Source organism: Equus przewalskii, chromosome 21 (assembly GCF_037783145.1).
Source record: "Equus przewalskii isolate Varuska chromosome 21, EquPr2, whole genome shotgun sequence".
Lineage (NCBI taxonomy): Eukaryota > Metazoa > Chordata > Mammalia > Perissodactyla > Equidae > Equus > Equus przewalskii.
Window position 1 is genome coordinate 26,358,728 of NC_091851.1, and position 19,915 is coordinate 26,378,642.

At 39.4% G+C, this 19,915-nt stretch overlaps 1 protein-coding gene across 3 annotated transcripts in view; it reads left to right on the top strand.

Moving 5' to 3' along the window:
* The window catches only part of PHF20 (PHD finger protein 20), a 143,736-nt gene that overhangs the window by 13,444 nt on the left and 110,377 nt on the right, over nucleotides 1–19,915 (top strand). For all 3 annotated transcript variants that reach the window (XM_070588207.1, XM_070588210.1, XM_070588208.1), the window contains one exon: nucleotides 5,922–6,036. In XM_070588207.1, the coding sequence (XP_070444308.1) occupies nucleotides 5,954–6,036 (83 nt within the window). In that variant the 5' untranslated portion in view covers nucleotides 5,922–5,953. The remainder of the gene's footprint in view (nucleotides 1–5,921; nucleotides 6,037–19,915) is intronic.

Here is a 19,915-nt window from a genome sequence, read left to right on the forward strand (position 1 = left end):
GGCCGGCCTCCAAACAATTTATTTTTATCCTGGGCTGTATTCTTCAGATTGAAATTACTGAGTCCAAGTGTATAAGCATTTTTGGGTTTTTTTTCTGCTTTTTCTCCCTAAATCCCCCTGGCACATAGTTATATATTTTTGTTGTGGGTCCTTCTAGTTGTGGCATATGGGACACTGCCTCAGCATGGCCTGACAAGCGGTGCTATGTCCGCGCCCAGGATCCGAACCAGTGAAACCCCGGGCCGCTGAAGCGGAGCGCGAGAACTTAATCACTTGGCCATGGGGCTGGCCCCTAAAAGCAGTTCTATAGCTTGTTCCTTGCTTCCAGATTGAGGTATAAAAAGATGGTCATGGTTAGGGCCTCAGGGAGTGGTTCAAGTGTTCCAGTTTCCCCCAAGCTGGGCCAGTCTTAGGTTTTGTCCTTTCTGAAAAATTAAATATTTCTGCTTGTTATATAATGGTGTGATGATTTTGACACGACATCTGTAAAGGATCCAATTGCTTAATCTTCCTGTATTCAAATTATGTTTATATCTAAAGGCATGAATATAAACATAGCAACGACTTTGGTAGGGAAAGAGGAAGGGCCTTTGAGAAGTGGTTTGTCTGCCTCTGGGATAATAAGAGGGATGTTTCCTGCCTTTGGGGACCTTGAAAGCTGCTGGCCCCTCTGCACCTCAGTTTCCTCTCTGTACCATGGGAACATCACATTTAGTCCTAACTGCATTTCTTGGTAGTTGTGAAGATCCAGTAAAATAGTATAAGAATGAAAGGACTTTCGTATATTTAAATAACATTTTAAAGAACTATGAAGAAATATAAAGAAGTAATCCAAAATTACAATCTTACCAACTAAATAATCCCTGCTGAAATTTTTTTTTAAAAAGTACATTCTTAAAGTTAGAAAATTCTAACAAGATGAAGATGAAAAGTTAAATTTTCTTGCTCTATTCCTCTCATTAAAGGAATCACTTAAAACAGTTTTCTTAGTTCTTTCCAAGAAATAATTTTATGAGTATGCTATAATAGATCTGTTTATATTTGTCTCTCTGTTTATATTGAAAGGATAATACCATACATACACATGCCTCTATACCGTGACTTTATTTATTTATTTATTAATTATTTTATTAAGATCACATTGGTTACACCATGCCTTTTTTACTTGACAACGTATCTTGCAGATGGCTCCATATCAGCATCTACAGATTGCCATTATTCCTTTTAATAGCTATACAACATTCTAGTGTATAGGTGAACCATAGTTCGTTTAATTAGGCCTCTTTTAACAGACGTTTTAGCTGCAGAAATTGCAAAGCTGTATTGATCATCCTTACAAGTGATTTGGCAGACTTTCGGGGAAACAGGTAATTTGACAGACTTTGGAGGATATCTGTAGGATAAGTTACTGGTAGTGGGACTGCTGGGTTGCAAGCATGTGCATTTTTGTAAATAGTGCCAAGTTGTCTCTAGAAAAGCTTTTCCAGTTTATGCTTCTACCAGCTGTATAGGCATGCTCTTTTCTCCTCATCCCTGCAAATGCTGGGTATCCTACCTTTAAACTTTTTGCCTATCTCAAAAATGAAAGAGTGTTACTTTGATTTGCATTTCCTTTAATTTAGGGTGAGGTCATGTGGATATAATATCACATGCTTCTTAGACCCTTGAATTACCACCCCCCGGTAATCTGCCAGTTCTTACGCTTTGCCCATTTTTAAGTGACTTGGTATGACTTTTTGTTCTCGGTTTGCATGCACTCTTTGTTAATAAAGGAAGTGAGCTCTTTGTCGTATGTGTTGCAGTTATTTTCTCCCAGTTTGTGAAAGTGCCCTTTAAACTGCATTACACAGTGTACATTTCAAGCTTTCATTATCATTGATATGGGGGCATTGACTACAAGTACTGTGTTTAAGGAAATAAACTAGGCCGTCTGTCTCCTGTGTAGCAGTGAGCTCCCATTGTAGGGAAATTTGAATGTAAAGGAGTAATTTGAAGTCCTGCCAAGGTGTTTAAAATGGAATCCTATGTAAATACAGATTGCGTCAGATTTTGTTCTCTTAATTTTCTTTGGTGTCCTTATTGAACATATTCCCTTTTCCTCTTATTCTGGAAGCTGGAGATTTGTGGAAGAAAAAGCTAAGGCCCTGAAGAATGGATAAGTTAAAAGCTGCAGAATCTCGCATCTTGAGAAAAATTTGTGTTTAAAACTAAATGTGAGAAGTAAAAATGTACTTCTTATGTAATCTTTTTTTTTTTGATTCCTTCTTCTGGCTTGAACTTTTTTTTTTCTTTGCTGAGAAAGATTCACCCTGAGTGAATATCTCTGCCAGTCCTCTTCTATTTTGTATGTGGGTCGCTGCCACAGCTTGGCTGCCGCCGAGTGGTGTAGGTCCACTCCTAGGAACTGAACCTGGGCCACTGAAGCGGAGTGTGCCGAATTTAACCACTAGGCCACAGGGCCAGCCCCTGTCTTGAAATTTTTTTAATTTTTAAATTTTCTATTCTTCTCCCCAAAGCTCCCCAGTATATAGTTGTATATTGTAGTTGTGAGTGCCTCTGGTTGTGCTATGTGGGATGCCACCTTAGCATGGGCTGATGAGTGGTGCCATGTCCGCGCCTGGCCTCTGAACTGGCGAAACCCCAGGCTGCCGAAGTGGAGTGTGTGAACTTAACCGCTTTGCCACGGGGCCGGCCCCTTGAAATCTTTTTTATTTGTTAGTAGATGTTGTCAAATTAAATTCAGACTTGCAGATGATTTTCCTGGTGTCCCTCCCCTTGGCCTTTGTTAGAGCTGGTTCATCTTGTCTCAGTATCTCTGTTTGTCTTCCTGGGTAGACTGGAGTGGGGGACTGACTTGGATTTCTTATTCCTAATTTCTGGTACAATGTTTTACTGATAGTACTCACTAGTGGTTTGTTGAATGAATTAATGTGAAATTTAAAACAAACTGCCACCCCAGAGGAGTGGAGGAAAGATTGAGGATGCGACATGAAAGCCAGATTAGTCTTTTTGTTTTTTTGAGGAAGATTAGCCCTGAGCTAACATCTGCTGCCAATTCTCTTTTTGCTGAGGAAGAGTGGCCCTGAGCTAACATCCATGCCCATCTTCCTCCACTTTATATGTGGGAGGCCTGCCATAGCATGGCTTGCCAAGCGGTGCCATGTCCATACCTGGGATCCAAACCGGTGCACCCTGGGCCGCCGAAGTAGAATGTGTGAACTTAACTGCTGCACCATCCGGCCAGCCCCCAGATTAGTCTTTAGTCTTGTTCTGTGTGATACCGGAGAGTGAAACTTCAAACAAGTGGGTCAGAGTTAAAATAAAACAGATTTTAGTTTGTGTAAGGAAGACCTGACAATTCACCCTCAAGAGGAACTGGTTTTCTTGAGCCATTGGGAATAATTTGCTCATCTTCATTCATTCACTGCTTTGCTCCCACACTCATGTATTTTCATGGAAATCCTCCTAGGGTACCTCGGTGGGAGGTTGGGTGGTAAAAGAATTAATTCAGAAATCAAGCAGGGGCCTGCCCTGTGGCCAAGTGGTTAAGTATGCTCACTCCACTTCCTCGGGCCACGGTTTTGCCGGTTCGAATCCTGGGCACAGACATGGCACCTCTCATCAGGCCATGCTGAGGCGGCATCCCACATGCCACAACTAGAAGGACCCACAACTAAAAATATACAACTATGTACCAGGGGGCTTTGGGGAGAAAAAGGAAAAAGAAAATATTAAAAAAAAAAAGCCAGAAATCAAGCAGACCTGGGCTTTTGTTTTGGGGCCTGTCACTTAGCACTTGAACCTTAAGCTAAATTAGTTTAAGCCTAGCCTCCTCATTTGTGATAATAGAGTATTAATAGCCACTACCTATATAGTCCTTACTCTGTACCAATCCTGTGCTCCTCAAAGGGATTATCTCATTTCATCCTTATACCCTCTGCCTGGATAGGTACAGTCATGCACCGAATAATCACTTTTCAACTTTGAGATCAAGGGCAGATGACAGACCGCACATACAAAAGTGGTCCCATAAGATTAGTACCACAGAGCCTAGGTGTGTAGTTGGCTATACCATCTAGTTTTGGGTAAATACACTCTATGATGTTTATATGATGACGAAATCCTCTGAATGTGTCCCTGGCATTAAGGGTACATGACTGTACTATTATCACCATCCTCATTTTCTGAAGAGGAAACAAATTCAGAGAGGTTAAGTAATTTACCCAAATTCATTCAGCTAATCAGGGGTGGAGCTGAGGATTCAAGGCCAAACATTTAACCCCATTATGTTACTTTACGGGACCTGTATAAAAGAGCTGTCTCCCTGCAGAGGCTGACAAGTAACAGCTGCTGAGTGAGTGCTCAAGGCCGCTCTGCTTTTCTTCTTGTTTGGCGTCACCTTTTTATATAATCTGAGAGGCCAAACTGTTAATCTGAATGTTAACTAGTATGCATGATGTCAGAGATAAACAGATCCATAATTTGGCCCAGTATTTTAGGCAAGCCAAAATGAAGACTTTTCTACTGATTTGATATCTCATTTTCCTGGAGAGTGTTAGGTAAAGCCAGTCAAACCTCTGACCCTTTCCTAGGGTCCATATAGTTGGAGCAGTCCTGCTAACATAGCTTTTCAGTTAATAGGTTTCAGCTTCCATAATTGCTACTGTCAGCCATTCCTGCCTTAGTTTGATTTGCTGTGTGTTCCCCAGTATCAGCCCTTCGGAGTGGTTATTTAATGGATAGCTCATCCTTCACATTATATATTTTTTTCCTTATGGAAAATTTTTGTTGTGAAAAACTTTTATAAATTTAGGAAATTGTTTAAGAGGAAAGAACAATCACCCACAACCTGTTTTTTTCTTGATTTTTTTTTTTTTAAATGCACGTGAGTTTTAATGCGAACTCGAAGTGGTGTAATTTTGCATTCTGCCTTTCCGTATAATATATTGCAAGCAAATTCCTCCTAAGATGTAATGGTATTACATAGCAGATATGAGGGATTTTTCTGCATTCATCCATTGCAAAGGTTGTGCTCCTGGTATGAGGCAGACGTCGCCCTGGCAGTGCTCTGGCATTACTTAGGCAGTGTAGGCTGTTGAGATCCAAAGTTTAGTGGGAGAGAATTTAGTCAGGGGTAGCCTGCTGTGTGGAGGTGGCCTGCTCAAGTGCCCCAAGAGGCTACATCTCCACCAGAACTACCACTAGCCCCTAAAGATAAATTTTACTAATATAGAAAATGACCACCAATCCCAATACCCAAAGGTTTAATAAAAGAATTTCTTGGGAAAATATGAATTGTCAGAATGGACTCAAGAAGAGGTGGAAAATAGAAATAGATCAAAGAGGATATAAATCTTTCTTGCCTAGCCTTCTAAAAGTAGGGCCAGAGATCAGTGTCATAGCTTTTGTTTGCTTCCTTTGTAGTGCTTAAATTCGTAGTAGTTACAGCTTGCAGTTACTTCACTTATTTGTTTACTGGCTACATTTTTGTCTTCCCTCAGTAGACTAGAGGCTTCATGAGGGCAGGAACTGTGTCTCTTTTGGTCTTGACTGTTTTCTGAAATAGCCTCTCAGCAGATATTTGTTGAATTCATTAGCAAATGATTGAATTTAACCCTGAGAGCAGTTGTTTTTTGGAGTTCTGAGGGGTGCCCCTTATAGATGAGTCCTTGGTAAGCGGTGTTGAAGGAGGGTCCCCTCACAGTTTCAGAGACTGCAGGATGCTGCATCATAGAGGAGGAGGAACCACTGGAGGGCACACCTGTGTTAGGATGAGGGCAGGAGTGAAAGAGGGCGCTGATAGGGTTTCCTGGGGCTTTGTGTTTTGAATAATGCCTGTTTGTCTTTTATGTGTAGTGAGTGATGCTACACTCTGGGCAGACTTTGCCTAAGTTTCATAAATATTTAATTGGCTTTTTCAGGAGAATAAAGGCAGCCCAATTGATGACTGAAAATGACAAAGCATCCACCTAACAGACGAGGAATCAGCTTTGAAGTGGGAGCCCAGTTGGAAGCCCGGGACCGATTAAAAAACTGGTACTTTTACATTTTTCTGTTAATTAAATTCCTTCAGTAAAGGACTTTTGACAGAACTGATAACGAGGGGTAGCCTGGGCTTTTCTGTAACGTTTTCCTGCTCCCTGACTCTTGGAAGGTGGAAGGAGACAAGTCTAGAGCCATGGGAATATCCTTTCTCTTTGGTGCAGGGATCCCTGTGTCAAGGGGGCCATCCTGTGGCCCCCTGTTCTTGTTCATTTTCTCTTTCTGCCTGTTCATCTGAAGGAGTTATGGGAAGAAGCAGCGTACGTGGCTGCAGGGAAGGGAGGAGTTAATAGTGGCAGCTCTTGCTCTTTGCTGCCTCTCTGGAAGAAGAGAGGAGAGAAACATCAGGGATGGAAGAATGAAGAAAAGGAGTTAGATTGGAACAGCTCGTGTTGTGAACAGTCCCTCCTGTTTTCTGGGTGTGTTGTTGTGTGGTTGAAATTTAGTCATCATTAGATTCGGAAGCTGAAGGGTTGTAGTCCCAACTTAGTCATTGACTTGTGACCTCTGGCTGTTAATTAGCTGCTTTAAGCATCGGCTTCACCTATAAATGTGGATAGCTAGTAATATTGACCTCAGAGTTTTTCTGAGAATCAAATAATAGAATATGCCAGAAAAGACCTTATAAACCATAAAATAGAGTTCGTTTTTGAGGACATCCCAGAATTTGGTCATTTGTTAATGCTCAAGGTGAAGGTAGGAGTTTCAGAACTCAAATCTTTCTGAATTTTACAAGGAAGAGTGTAGCCCTTTTGGTAGGTTATCTCAAAATAGACAGGCTGACCAGTTCCTAGGGTATAGGAAGAGAAGACAGGGCAAGAGAAGCAGGGAAGTGGCTGAGGCAGAAAATATCTCTGTTGCCTTTTGGCGCTGCAAGGTTTGATGTTAGAATTAGCTTTGAACACCTAGTTGTTTTTAGGCTGTTTGTGTTATCTATAATTATTTCCTTGTTTGGTTTTTCAGTATTTTTTCAGGTAGCTTAGTCAAGGGTAGGAATTCTTTTTAGATTTGGAAAAAAAATAAAATGCAGAAAAAGTGAAAAAGTGCAGCTAACCGTAAAATAATAGGTGTACTTATCACTCAGAATTAATAAATATTAACATGTTGGTTTTATTTATATTTTAAAAGTAAAAGACATAAAACATTTCTGATATAATGAAAGTACCTTTTATACCCTTCCCAATTCAGTTCCCCTCCCTCTTCCGTAGAGGCTGCCAGCATCCTGAAATTGGTTGTATCCTTTCTGTCCATGTTTTTACATTCTTACTATGTATATGTATCCATAAATAATAGAATCATTTTGGGTGTTTTAAAAAAACTCATAGGAGTGGTATCATATTGCTCATTTCTGCGTCTCATGTTTTTGTGATTTACCCATATTGATATATAAGATATTCATCCTAACTTCTGTCTAGAGTTCCATTGTATGAACATACCATATTTTGTTTATCCAGTCTCCTACTGATGGACATTTGGATTCCAGTTTTTCACTTTATGCACAGTGCTACTGTAAACATCTCTGTAAATGCCTCTTCCTGCACATGTGTGAGAATAGTTTTTGGGCAGTGGCTTTCAAACTTTTTTGACCACAGCTTATCTATATCCAGTGTGGTACTGCCCAAATACACATGTGAATTTAACTGAAGCAAAAATTTTATGGAATACTTCTTAACCTGAATACATGCATTGTGCTCTGATGTTTTTCTTCTGTATTGTGTGTATGTTTCCTTAATATACAAAAATGTTGGTCAAGAAGTGTTAATTTGATTTGATAATCTACTAATGGATCACGAACTGTAGTTTGCTAAGCCTTACTCCAGTGAATTTGTTAAGTAATCTGATATACACGTTTTCAGTTTTACTAGAAATTGCCATTTGCTCTCCAAAATGGTTCTACTAAATTACCCTCTGACCAGTACTACATAAAACTTCCTTTTTCCACATCGTTACCAACCTGTGCCTTTGACACACTTCCTGGTTTTGCCAGTCTGTTGGTTATGAAATGTTATTGTTTTATTCTGTTTTTCTTATTTCTACTGAGGTTGAGCATCTTTTAATATGTGTGTTTTGTGACTTGCTCTTGACTATTTTCCTTTTGGATTGTTTGTCTTTTCTTAGTGATTTATAAATGTTTTAATAATTTATTACGGATTCCAATTCTTTGTCAATTTGTGTTGCAGAAATTGTCTACTAGTCTGTAGCTTGTCTTTTTAACTTGTTTCTTTTTTTTTTTTCTGAAGTGTAGTTGACATACAATATTATGTTTGTCACCTTGTTTATGGTGTCTCTCATGGCATGTAAGTTTAAAATTTTAAATTTAAGCAAAATGATCAAACTTTACAATTTTTGCTTTTTGTGACTGGTATTTGAAATTCTTCCCTATCAGTTAGTTTAAAAAATATTCTCTTAAGTTCTTCTAGAAGTTTTAAAGTTTCGTTTTTCACATTTAGGTCTTTAATCTACCTATGAGATGCACTTGGTATCTAATTACTGGTTTTATTCACCATGTGAATAACCAGTTGCCAGAAACTTCCTTTCCCCATTGATCTACAATACCACTTCTATGTATCAAGTCCCGTAAACTGGGTCTGTTCTGAGCTCTTTATTCTGTTCCATTAATTTATGTTTACTCTTGTGCTAATAACACATTATCTAATTGATGTTGCTTTAAAATGTCTTAATATCTTTTAAGACAGCTTTCACCCTTTTGTGTTTTATTTTATTTGTTGTATTCTTAGATGTTTACTCTTTAATGTGAATTTTTATATCTGTCGGGTTTCTTGAAAAATGCTGTTAGAGTTTTGAGATAAATCGTATTGAATTTGTAATTACTTTGGGGGGAATTGACGTCTATTTTCTTTTTTTTTTTAAGGTTTTATTTTTCCTTTTTCTCCCCAAAGGCTCCCCTGTACATAGTTGTATATTTTTAGTTGTGGGTCCTTCTAGTTGTGGCATGTGGGATGCCTGCCGCAGCATGGCTTGATAAGCAGTGCCGTGTCTGCGCCCAGGATTCAAACTGGTGAAACCCTGGGCTGCTGAAGCGGAGCGTGGAAGCTTAACCACTCGGCCACAGGGCTGGCCCCTGACATCTTTTTTTTTTTTATTTATTAAGATTATGATAGATTACAGCCTTGTGAGATTTCAGTTGTACATTATTGTTAGTAATGTTTTGGGTATACCACTTCACCCTTTGTGCCCTCCCCCCACCCCCCCTTTTCCCTGGTAACCACTGATCGATTCTCCTTGTCTATATGTTAACTTCTACCTATAAGCAGAGTCATATAGAGTTCGTCTTTCTCTGTCTGGCTTGTTTTGCTTAACATAATACCCTCAAGGTCCATCCATGTTGTTGCGAATGGGACGATTTTGTCCTTTTTTATGGCTGAGTAGTATTCCATTGTGTATATATACCATATCTTCTTTATCCAGTCATCAGTTTCTGGGCATTTAGGTTGGTTCCATGTCTTGGCTATTGTAAATAATGCTGCGATGAACATAGGGGTGCATGGGACTCTTGGGATTGCTGATTTCAGGTTCTTAGGATAGATACCCAGTGGTGGGATGGCTGGGTCATAGGGTATTTCTATTTTTAACTTTTTGAGAAATCTCCATACTGTTTTCCATAGTGGCTACACTAGTTTGCATTCCCACCAACAGTGTATGAGGGTTCCTTTTTCTCTACAACCTCTCCAACATTTGTCACTCTTGGTTTTGGATATTTTTGCCAATCTAATGGGTGTAAGGTGATATCTTAGTGTAGTTTTGATTTGCATTTCCCTGATGGTTAGTGATGATGAGCATCTTGTCATGTGTCGTCTATTGGCCATCCTTATATCTTCTTTGGAGAAGTGTCTCTTCATGTCCTCTGCCCATTTTTTGATCGGGTTGTTTGTTTTTTTGTTGTTAAGCTGTGTGAGTTCTTTGTATATTATGGAGATTAATCCTTTATCGGATAAGTAGCTTGTAAATATTTTTTCCCAGTTAGTGGGCTTTTTGTTTCAATCCTGTTTTCCCTGGGATTGAAGAAACTCTTCAGTCTGATGAAGTCCCATTTGTTTATTCTTTCTATCGTTTCCCTCATCCGAGGAGTTATAGTGTCGAAAAGATTCTTTTGAAACTGATGTCAAAGAGTGTACTGCCTATATTCTCTTCTAGAAGACTTATTGTTTCAGGCCTAATCTTTAGGTCTTTGATCCATTTTGAGTTTATTTTTGTGAATGGTGAAAAAGAATGGTTGATTTTCATTCTTTTACATGTGGCTGTCCAGTTTTCCCAGCGCCATTTGTTGAAGAAACTTTCGTTTCTCCATTGTATGCCCTCAGCTCCTTTGTGGAAGATTAGCTGTCCATAGATGTGTGGTTTTATCTCTGGGCTTTCAATTCTGTTCCATTGATCTGTGCACCTGTTTTTGTACCAGTACCATGCTGTTTTGATTACTGTAGCTTTGTTGTATGTTTTGAAGTCGGGGATTGTGATGCCTCCGGCTTTGCTCTTCTTTCTCAGGATTGCTTTAGCAGTTCATGGTCTTTTGCTGCCCCATATGAATTTTCGGATTCTTTGTTCAATTTCTGTAAAGAATGTCCTTGGGATTCTGATTGGGATGGCGTTGAATCTGTAGATTGCTTTAGGTAGTATGGACATTTTAACTATGTTTATTCTTCCAATCCATGTGCATGGAACGTCTTTCCATCTCTTTATGTCGTCGTCAGTTTCTTTCAAGAAAGTCTTGTAGTTTTCATTGTATAAATCTTTCACTTCCTTGGTTAAATTTATCCCAAGGTATTTTATTCTTTTCATTGCGATTGTGAATGGGATTGAGTTCTTGAGTTCTTTTTCTGTTGGTTCATTGTTAGTGTATAGAAATGCTACTGATTTATGTGTGTTGATTTTATACCCTGCAACTTTGCTGTAGCTGTTGATTGTTTCTAATAGTTTTCCTATGGATTCTTTGGGGTTTTCTATATATATAAGATCATGTCATCTGCAAACAGTGAGAGTTTTACTTCTTCATTGCCTATTTGGATTCCTTTTATTTCTTTTTCCTGCCGAATTGCTCTGGCCAACACCTCCAGTACTATGTTGAATAGGAGTGGTGAAAGTGGGCACCCTTGTCTTGTTCCTGTCCTCAGAGGGATGGCTTTCAGTTTTTGTCCGTTGAGTATGATGTTGGCTGTGGGTTTGTCATATATGGCCTTTATTATGTTGAGGTACTTTCCTTCTATACCCATTTTATTGAGGGTTTTTATCATAAATGGTTGTTGGATCTTGTCAAATGCTTTCTCTGCATCTATTGAGATGATCATGTGGTTTTTGTTTCTCATTTTGTTAATGTAGTGAAACACATTGATTGACTTGTGGATGTTGAACCATCCCTCTGTCCCTGGTATAGATCCCACTTGCTCATGGTGTATAATCTTTTTGATGTATTGCTGTATTCGGTTTGCCAGAATTTTGTTGAGGATTTTTGCATCTATGTTCATCAGTGATAGCGGCCTGTAGTTCTCCTTCTTTGTGTTGTCCTTGTCAGGTTTGGGGATCAGAGTGATGTTGGCTTCATAGAATGTGTTAGGTAATACTCCATCTTCCTCAATTTTCTGGAATAGTTTGAGAAGGATAGGTATTAAATCTTCTTTGAATGTTTGGTAGAATTCTCCAGAGAAGCCGTTTGGTCCTGGACTCTTATTTTTGGGGAGGTTTTTGATTACTGTTTCTGTTTCTTTACTTGTGATTGGCCTATTCAGATTCTCCATTTCTTCCTGGTTCAGTTTGGGGAGGTTGTAAGAGTCCAGGAATTTGTCCATTTCTTCTAGGTTGTTCAATTTGTTGGCATATAGTTTTTCATAGTATTCTCTTATGATCCCTTGTTTTTCTTTGGTATCTGTTGTGATTTCTCCTCTCTCATTCCTAATTTTATTTATTTGAGATTTCTCTCTTCTTTTCTTGGTGAGTCTGGCTAAGGGTTTGTCGATTTTTGTTAATTGGCCCCTGACATCTTTATGATAAGAGTTTCCATCTATGAAAATATTATGTCTTTGTATTATTCACATTTTTCTTTATGAACTTCAGTAATGTTTTATAACCTCCATAAAGATTTGCATATCATCTATTAGATTTATTCCTAAGTACCTTCTAGTTTTTGTTGCTTCTGTGAATGGATTTTTTTTTTCTTTTTTTGCTGAGGAAGATTTGCCCTGAGCCAACATCTGTTGCCAATCTTCCTCTTTTTGTATGTGAGCTGCCACCACAGCATGGCCTCTGACAGATGAGTGGTGTAGGTCTGCACCAGAACTGAACCCAGGCCCCCCAAGTAGAGTGTGCTGAACTTAACCACTACGCCACTGGCGCTGGCCCCTGGATGGGTTTTTTCTTTTGGTGAGGAAGATTCTCCCTGAACTAACATCTGTTGCCAATCATTGTTTTTTTTGTTTGTTTCTTTTTTTGTTTTCCTTGAGGAAGGTTAGCCCTGGAGCTAACATCTGTGCCAATCTGCCTGTACTTTTTGGATGTGGGATGCCTCCACAGCATGGCTGATGAGTGGAGTACATCCATGCCAAGATCTGAACCCGTGAACCTGGGCTGTTGAAGCACAGCACGTGGAACTTTAACCACTTGGCCATGGGGCCAGTCCCTGAATGGATCTTTCAGAGACTTTTTTTGTGTGTGTATGAGGAAGATTGGCCCTGAGCTAACATCCGTTGCCAGTCTTTCTCTTTTTATTTGAGGAAGATTGTCCTTGAACTAACATCTGTGCCAGTCGTCTTCTGTTTTTTGTATGTGGGATGCCACCACATCATAGCTTGACGAGCAGTGTGTAGGTCTGTGTCCAGTATCTGAACTTGCAAACCTCAGGCCCCCAAAGTGAAGTGCACGAACTTAACCGCTACACCTCTGGGCTGGCGCCGGAATGGATCTTTTCTTTTTGAGGAAGATTAGCCCTGAGCTAACATCTGCTGCCAATCCTCCTCTTTTTGCTGAGGAAGACTGGCCCTGGGCCAATATCTGTGCCCATCTTCCTCCACGTCATGTGTGGGACGTCTACCACAGCATGGCTTGCCACGTGGTGCCATGTCTGCACCTGGGATCCAAACCGGCAAACCCCAGGCCACTGAAGCAGAGTGTGCAAACTTAACCCCTGCACCACTGGGCCAGCCCCTGAATGGATCTTTTTATGTTACATTTTCTCTTTGGTTAATGGTAGTTATGTAGGAGTGCTGTTGAGTTTTTTTTTTTTTGTTAACCAAATTCAATGTTTGGACTTTATTGAGATCGTTCAAAAATAAACTGCTAAAAAAAGATATATAACATTTATGAGATTGTTGGAAATTTGAACATGATTAATGATATTAAAGAATCATTAGGGCTGGCCTGGTGGCGCAGTGGTTAAGTTCGCATGTTCCGCTTTGGCGGCCCGGGGTTTGCTGGTTTGGATCCTGGGTGCGGACATGGCACCGCTTGGCATGCCATGCTTGGCACGCCACGCTGTGGTAGGCATCCCACATAGAAAGTAGAGGAAGATGGGCACGGATGTTAGCTCAGGGCCAGTCTTCCTCAGCAAAAAGAGGAGGATTGGCAGCAGTTAGCTCAGGGCTAATCTTCCTCAAAAAAAAAAAAAATTAAAAATTAAAAAAAATTAAATTATAAAAAGAAAAAAAGAAAGAATCATTAACTTTTTTAGGTATGGAAATGGTTTTGTACCTATGTTTTAAAGAGTCCTTGTTTTTTAGAGGCTTTTTACTGACATATTTATAAATAAAATGATATGTTGTCTGGGATTTACTTCAGAGATAATGTGAAAGGAGAAAAGGATAAGAGGATAGGGGAAGCAGAAGTGGCTATGAGTGATGACTACTTGAGAGTTTATTGCTGTTGAGTTTTGTATGCTGATCGCCTATCCAGAAACTGCTGCATTTTCATGTTTGTTCTGATGAGTTTTTTTTTGGATTTTCTACATAGACTGTCATGTATCTGCAAATAAGTATTTTGCCTCTCCCTTTCCAATCCTTATGCCTCTCGTTTCTTTTCCTTCCTTCCTTCCCTCCCTTTTTCTTTCCTTCTCTTCCTCTCTCTCTTCTGTTTTCATTGACCAGGGCCACATGAGCATGATGTCTTGTTTGATTTTAACAGGAACGTGTGAACTTACACCGTTAAGTTCTGTATGATTAGGAAACTGTAGGACTGTGGCAGATTGTTTAATCGTATTAAGGAAGTTCCTGTCCTATTCCTTGTCAGGAAGTTTCTTTTGTTTTTTTTAAGCCTGAGTGAATGTTGAATTTTATCTGATGTTTCTGGGCATCTAATTAATTGACCATATGTATTTTTTTCCTTTAATCTATTAGTATAGTATGTGACATTAGTTGATTTTCTAATGTTGAACAATTCTTCCTTGCATTCCTGGGTAAAACCTATTAGGTCATTTATGTAATGAATAAATTACAAGATTCAGTTTGCCAATATTTTATTTGGAATTTTGACATCCATGTTCACTGTATTCTTGGTTTTGATCTCTTCTTGTACTATCCTTATCTAGTTTCAATCTATTGTTATACTAGTCTTAGAAAATGAACTGGTTTTTTTGTTTTTTCTCTGGAACAATTTCTTGAAGCTTTGCTAAATCTTGCCTATACTCCTTTTTGCAAAAATAAATTTTGGACTTCCAAGTCAAATATTTTAAAGATTTTATTTTTCCTTTTTCTCCCCAAAGCCCCCCAGTACCTAGTTGTAGATTCTAGTTGTGGGTCCTTCTAGTTGTGACATGTGAGATGCCGCCTCAGCGTGGCCTGAGGAGCGGTGCTATGTCTGCGCCCAGTATCAGAACTGTCAAAACCCTGGACCGCTGAAGCAGAGTGCGAGCTTAACCACTCGGCCAGGGGGCCGGCCCCCATAGGATCATTTCTAAAGATTAAATGGCTAGGTCCCTTTGGGTGCAGATGACTACAAAGAGAAATCCAGTGTCTTTGAGTCACCTTCTGATAAGCTTGCTGCCTTGAATGCCTTTTCAAAAGGAGATATAGCAAATCAACAGCCCAGTCTGTTGAACTTCAGGTTGTAAGCATTTCCACAAATGTTTTTTAAACTGTCATCTGGTATACTGACAAATGCTTGTAGAGTGAAAAGTTCTGGATTAGAGTCTCATATGCTCTAATTACTAGCTGAGTTTACTTGGTCAAGTTACTTTACCTCTCCCAGCCTCAGTTTGCATGTAATCAGAATGGAGAATTATAATTGGATTATGTGGCTTAGATAAGATCATTCTCTTAGAAGCGTTTTGGTACTCTGTGTTACCAGGAAAATACAGCTGTTAATTTTCTTCTTAATCATGTCTACTCAAAAAGTGAAGACATTATGGCCAGCTTGTAAGAAGTTTTAGGACCAAAAGTCTAAAGGTAACATTTAAAAGAGAACCCTTGGGCCAGAAAATTAATAGTAACTAACATTTGTTGATTATCCATGCTGGTCGTCATGTACTTCTTGGGTCATCTTGCTTAATCTCCAATTAATAGTCCCATGAGATGGGGCTCCTGTTATTTGCCTCATTTTATCAGTAAGAAAAAGGAGGCCCAGGGAGATGAAGTCATTTGCCTAGGGTCATACAGGTGTAGGACCCCAGTTTGAACCCAGACAGGATTGAGTTCATAGCCTCTTTGAAATAGCCAGAATTCTCCCAAGTGTTTAATGTTTCTGACTCCTAAATTTTAAAAAACACTGAAAAACACATTCTGATAATGTTTGCCTGAATTCCTAAAGTAGAGGACTGGCATTTAATTGTTTGGTTAAATCTTTGACTTTGAATGTTTTTGACAAGAATAATGGAGGATTTGTTTTATCTTTAGATTGGAAGTGGTTGTGTTTTCTCCTTCATAAATGATTACACTAAGTAATACATTGCAGTACAATAAGTAACACATTACAGTAAGTAGTGTTTCTGCAGTATGGAGCCACATATTGTGTGTGTGTTTTCAGTCCATTGAGATAAGATATGATTATGGGGGTTAGGGTCCAGGTCTTCATCGCTTATTTCCTTTTGACTTTTCACGTCTGAATCCTTGGATTATGTGTTCTTATTTTTGGGATCCTAAAGTAAATGAATTTCAGCTTTTTATTATGAAAATTTTCAAACATAGTGAAAAGTTGAGAGAATACCTTTCAGCTGTATTCACTAATTGTTAGCATATTTACCCAATTTGCTTTATATACTTATTGTAATGTAATTAATTATAATTAGCAATAATTCGATAATATCTAATATCTAGACCATATTCAGATTTTCCTCTTGTCTCAAGAATGTCTTTGCAAAACCAAGATTCAGTCAAGGTTCAGATAGTACATTTTTGTTTTTATGTCTCTTTAGTTGCTTTTATTCTACGATGATCCTTCTCTTTTCCCCACTCTTTCCCCCTTCGTGGCGTTATTTATTTATTTTTAAGAGTTTTGAACAGTTGTTTCCACGTTCTGGGTTGGTCATAGTGTTTTCTCATGGTTCATAGTGAGTTTAACTTGTTTCTTGTATTCTCTTATGTTTCCTGTAAACTGGAAGTTAGGTCTAGACTTCAGATTAAACACTTTTTTGCAGAATGTTTCAATGGTAACGCTGTGTGTTTTATATTGCATCACATGCAGGACACATAAAGCTAGGTCATCTCACTGTTCTATGTATCACTTGGGTAAGATAATGACTACTCTCTCTCCCCATTTTAAAGGGGTATTTTTCTCTGTGAAAGTAGTAAATGATTTGCGGGGATGCTTTTGTACGTGTCAATATCATGTTACCGTCCCACACCATTTAGCTAATGATTTCAGCCTCCATTGATAATCCTTGCCTGAATCAGTTATTATACTGGAAGTGGAAGAATAGTTATTTTATGCCTTTGTCCTTCTGTCTATGTTTTATTAGGTTGATGTTCTTCTGTAAGAAGAGCTTTTATTTTTGGTCTTTTTTCCTTTTTAAGGATCACTAAGGTCTCAGATTTTTCATTATTCTCTTTGGTGCTAAAGTTATTCCAAATTTGGCCAGTGGGAGGCCCTTTAAACATTTTGTTCTTTTTTTTTTTTTTTTTTAAAGATTTTATTTTTTCCTTTTTCTCCCCAAAGCCCCCCGGTACATAGTTGTGTATTCTTCGTTGTGGGTTCTTCTAGTTGTGGCATGTGGCATGGGGGATGAGCAGTGCCATGTCCGCGCCCAGGATTCGAACTAACGAAACACTGGGCCGCCTGCAGCGGAGCGCGCGAACTTAACCGCTCGGCCACGGGGCCAGCCCCAAACATTTTGTTCTTTTGACATACTTATTTTGACATGCTCTTTTGACATACTCATTAGTCCTTGAGCAGTTTCTTGTTTTCTGGCACTACTAGAAGCCCCAAATTTATCTTCCACATGTCCTGCTCCAGACCCTGGAGTCAACCATTTCTCCGAAGCCTGGTTCCTTTTAGTTGGAAGTGGTGTTTACAAATTGAGCTCTGAGCACGGGGTGTGTTTATTGCTGCTAGAATCTCATTGTTTTTAGGTCTTTTTAGTGGATACAGCTAAGAAACTTTTTGAAAAATTATGAGTTCATTTTGGTATTTTAATTTAAATTTAACATTTTGTAATTTATATTTTTGCCTTTCTTTTTTCTTTTCTTTCTTTTTTTTTTTGAGGAAGATCAGCCCTGGGCTAACATCTGCTGCCAATCCTCCTCTTTTTGCTGAGGAAGACTGGCCCTGAGCTAACAGCCATGCCCATCTTCCTCTACTTTATATGTGGGACACCTACCACAGCTTGGCTTGCCAAGCAGTGCCGTGTCCACACCTGGGATCCGAACCGGCGAACCCCAGGCTGCCAAAGAGGAATGTGCGAACTTAACTGCTGCACCACCGAGCTGACCCCTCTTTTTTCTTTTATATTGAAAATCTTTGTTCCTAATCACGCTAATATATTAACCTATATGCCATATTCTACATCATATACGAAGTAGTGTCAAAGTTATGATACCAATATTACTACTAACACATCTACTGAGTGAAGTTTAAGATTTTTTTTGACATTTAAAATATGTTGTAAATAGAATTCCAAACTAAATAATGTGAGTTCTTTTTTAGTACTCTTACAGTATGATTTTATTTCTACATTTTATTTTATTTATTTATTTTTTGGGGGGGAAGATTAACCCTGAGCTAACGTCTGCTGCCAATCCTCCTCTTTTTGCTGAGGAACACTGGCCCTGAGCTAACGTCCGTGCCCATCTTCCTCTACTTTATATGTGGGACGCCTACCACAGCATGGCTTGCCAAGCGGTGCCATGTCTGCACCCAGGATCCGAACCAGCAAACCCTGGGCCGCCGAGAAGCGGAATGTGCGTACTCAACCGCTTCGCCACCTGGCTGGCCCCGAAGGTAGGAAGTCTTAGACTGCAGTGCAGTTCTCAGAAAGTTTTGGCAAAGGAGATAGGGAGTCCTCAAACCAAAGTTGCCGTCAAAACAGTCTTGTCTCCCAGGAAGAGTCTTGTCTTAGTATCCCTGCTCACTCAGTCATTGGCTGGGAGCAGCCCTAGGGGAGTATGGAGATGGCACAGAGGTGGTGATGGGTTTAGAGTTGCTGCAACTGTAGCTGGGGTCACTTACTAGCTACTCGATAAAGATGTGGTAGCTGCAGTTTCAAGGCAGCCACAGGTGGGCTATCTGTTTTGTTCACTGAGAAATCTCCAGTGCCTCAAAATTGTACCTGACATATAATAGGTACTCAAAATATTTGTAGACTGAGTTCCCAGTGATTGTAGGAAAACATCTTCTAGGTTGTTTTGATTGCTTACATTCTTAAGTCTGAGAGAAAATGTTTTAATAATGCAGAATTAGAAGAAATTATGTAAAGATCTGACTCTGTGCCAGGCTCTCCATATGCAGCTTCTTTGTTAAATCTTCTCAGCAAGCTGTGAGGTTGTTTGTTGTTTCAGTTTTATAAATAAGGGAAGAAACTGAGGCTCACAGAGGTGGAAGTCCTTTGTCCCAAATTTCAGAGGTGGTGAGTGGTAGAGCTGGGATTTGAACCCTTCTGGATCTGACTCCAAAGGCTAGCCATGCCTCCCAGGTGATTTCTTTCTCTGCTGATATTTTTCTGGGTGCTCTTCCATATTTTCTGGATTTGCTGCTCGTTGGAGGAAAAAAAGGCATGAAAAGGGCTAAAGTATTTTTCAAAACCCATGTGACAGTAGACGTATATGGAAACACAAATGTGACCCAGAGTGGGTGAGTGGGTCTTTCTGGATTGGTGCTTTTATATTTAGAATAAGTCTATATCTTTGATTTATTTTGTCTGTGTTGCTTGTATAGAAGTCTGGTTTTTCTCTCCTCTTTGTATACTGCATATATCATACTTCTGTTAAATTAACAACAATAGCAATGACAGGTAACATTTATCAGAGATTTGCCATGTGTCTGCTTTACATGGGCGATCTCATTTAATCCCCCATAGAAGGCCATTTATTTATTTATTTATTTATTTTTTCCTTTTTCTCCCCAAAGCCCCCCAGTACACAGTTGTATATTCTTCATTGTGGGTCCTTCTAGTTGTGGCATGTGGGACGTTGCCTCAGCGTAGTTTGATGAGTAGTCTCATGTCCGTGCCCAGGATTCGAACCAACGAAACGCTGGGCCGCCTGCAGCAGAGCGCACGAACTTAACCACTTGGCCACGGGGCCAGCCCCAAGAAGCCCATTTTGAAATGAAGCTCAGAGGTAAAATGACTTGCCCAAAGTTACAAATTAATCACTGATGAATCTGAGACTTACCCAGTTCTGTGTGATGAAAGTGTTCTGTATACCTTACCAGAATTTATTTGTAAATCATCCAAAGTAGTTTTTTGTAAATTACTCAATCCCAAAGAAATCATGGAATAAGGCTT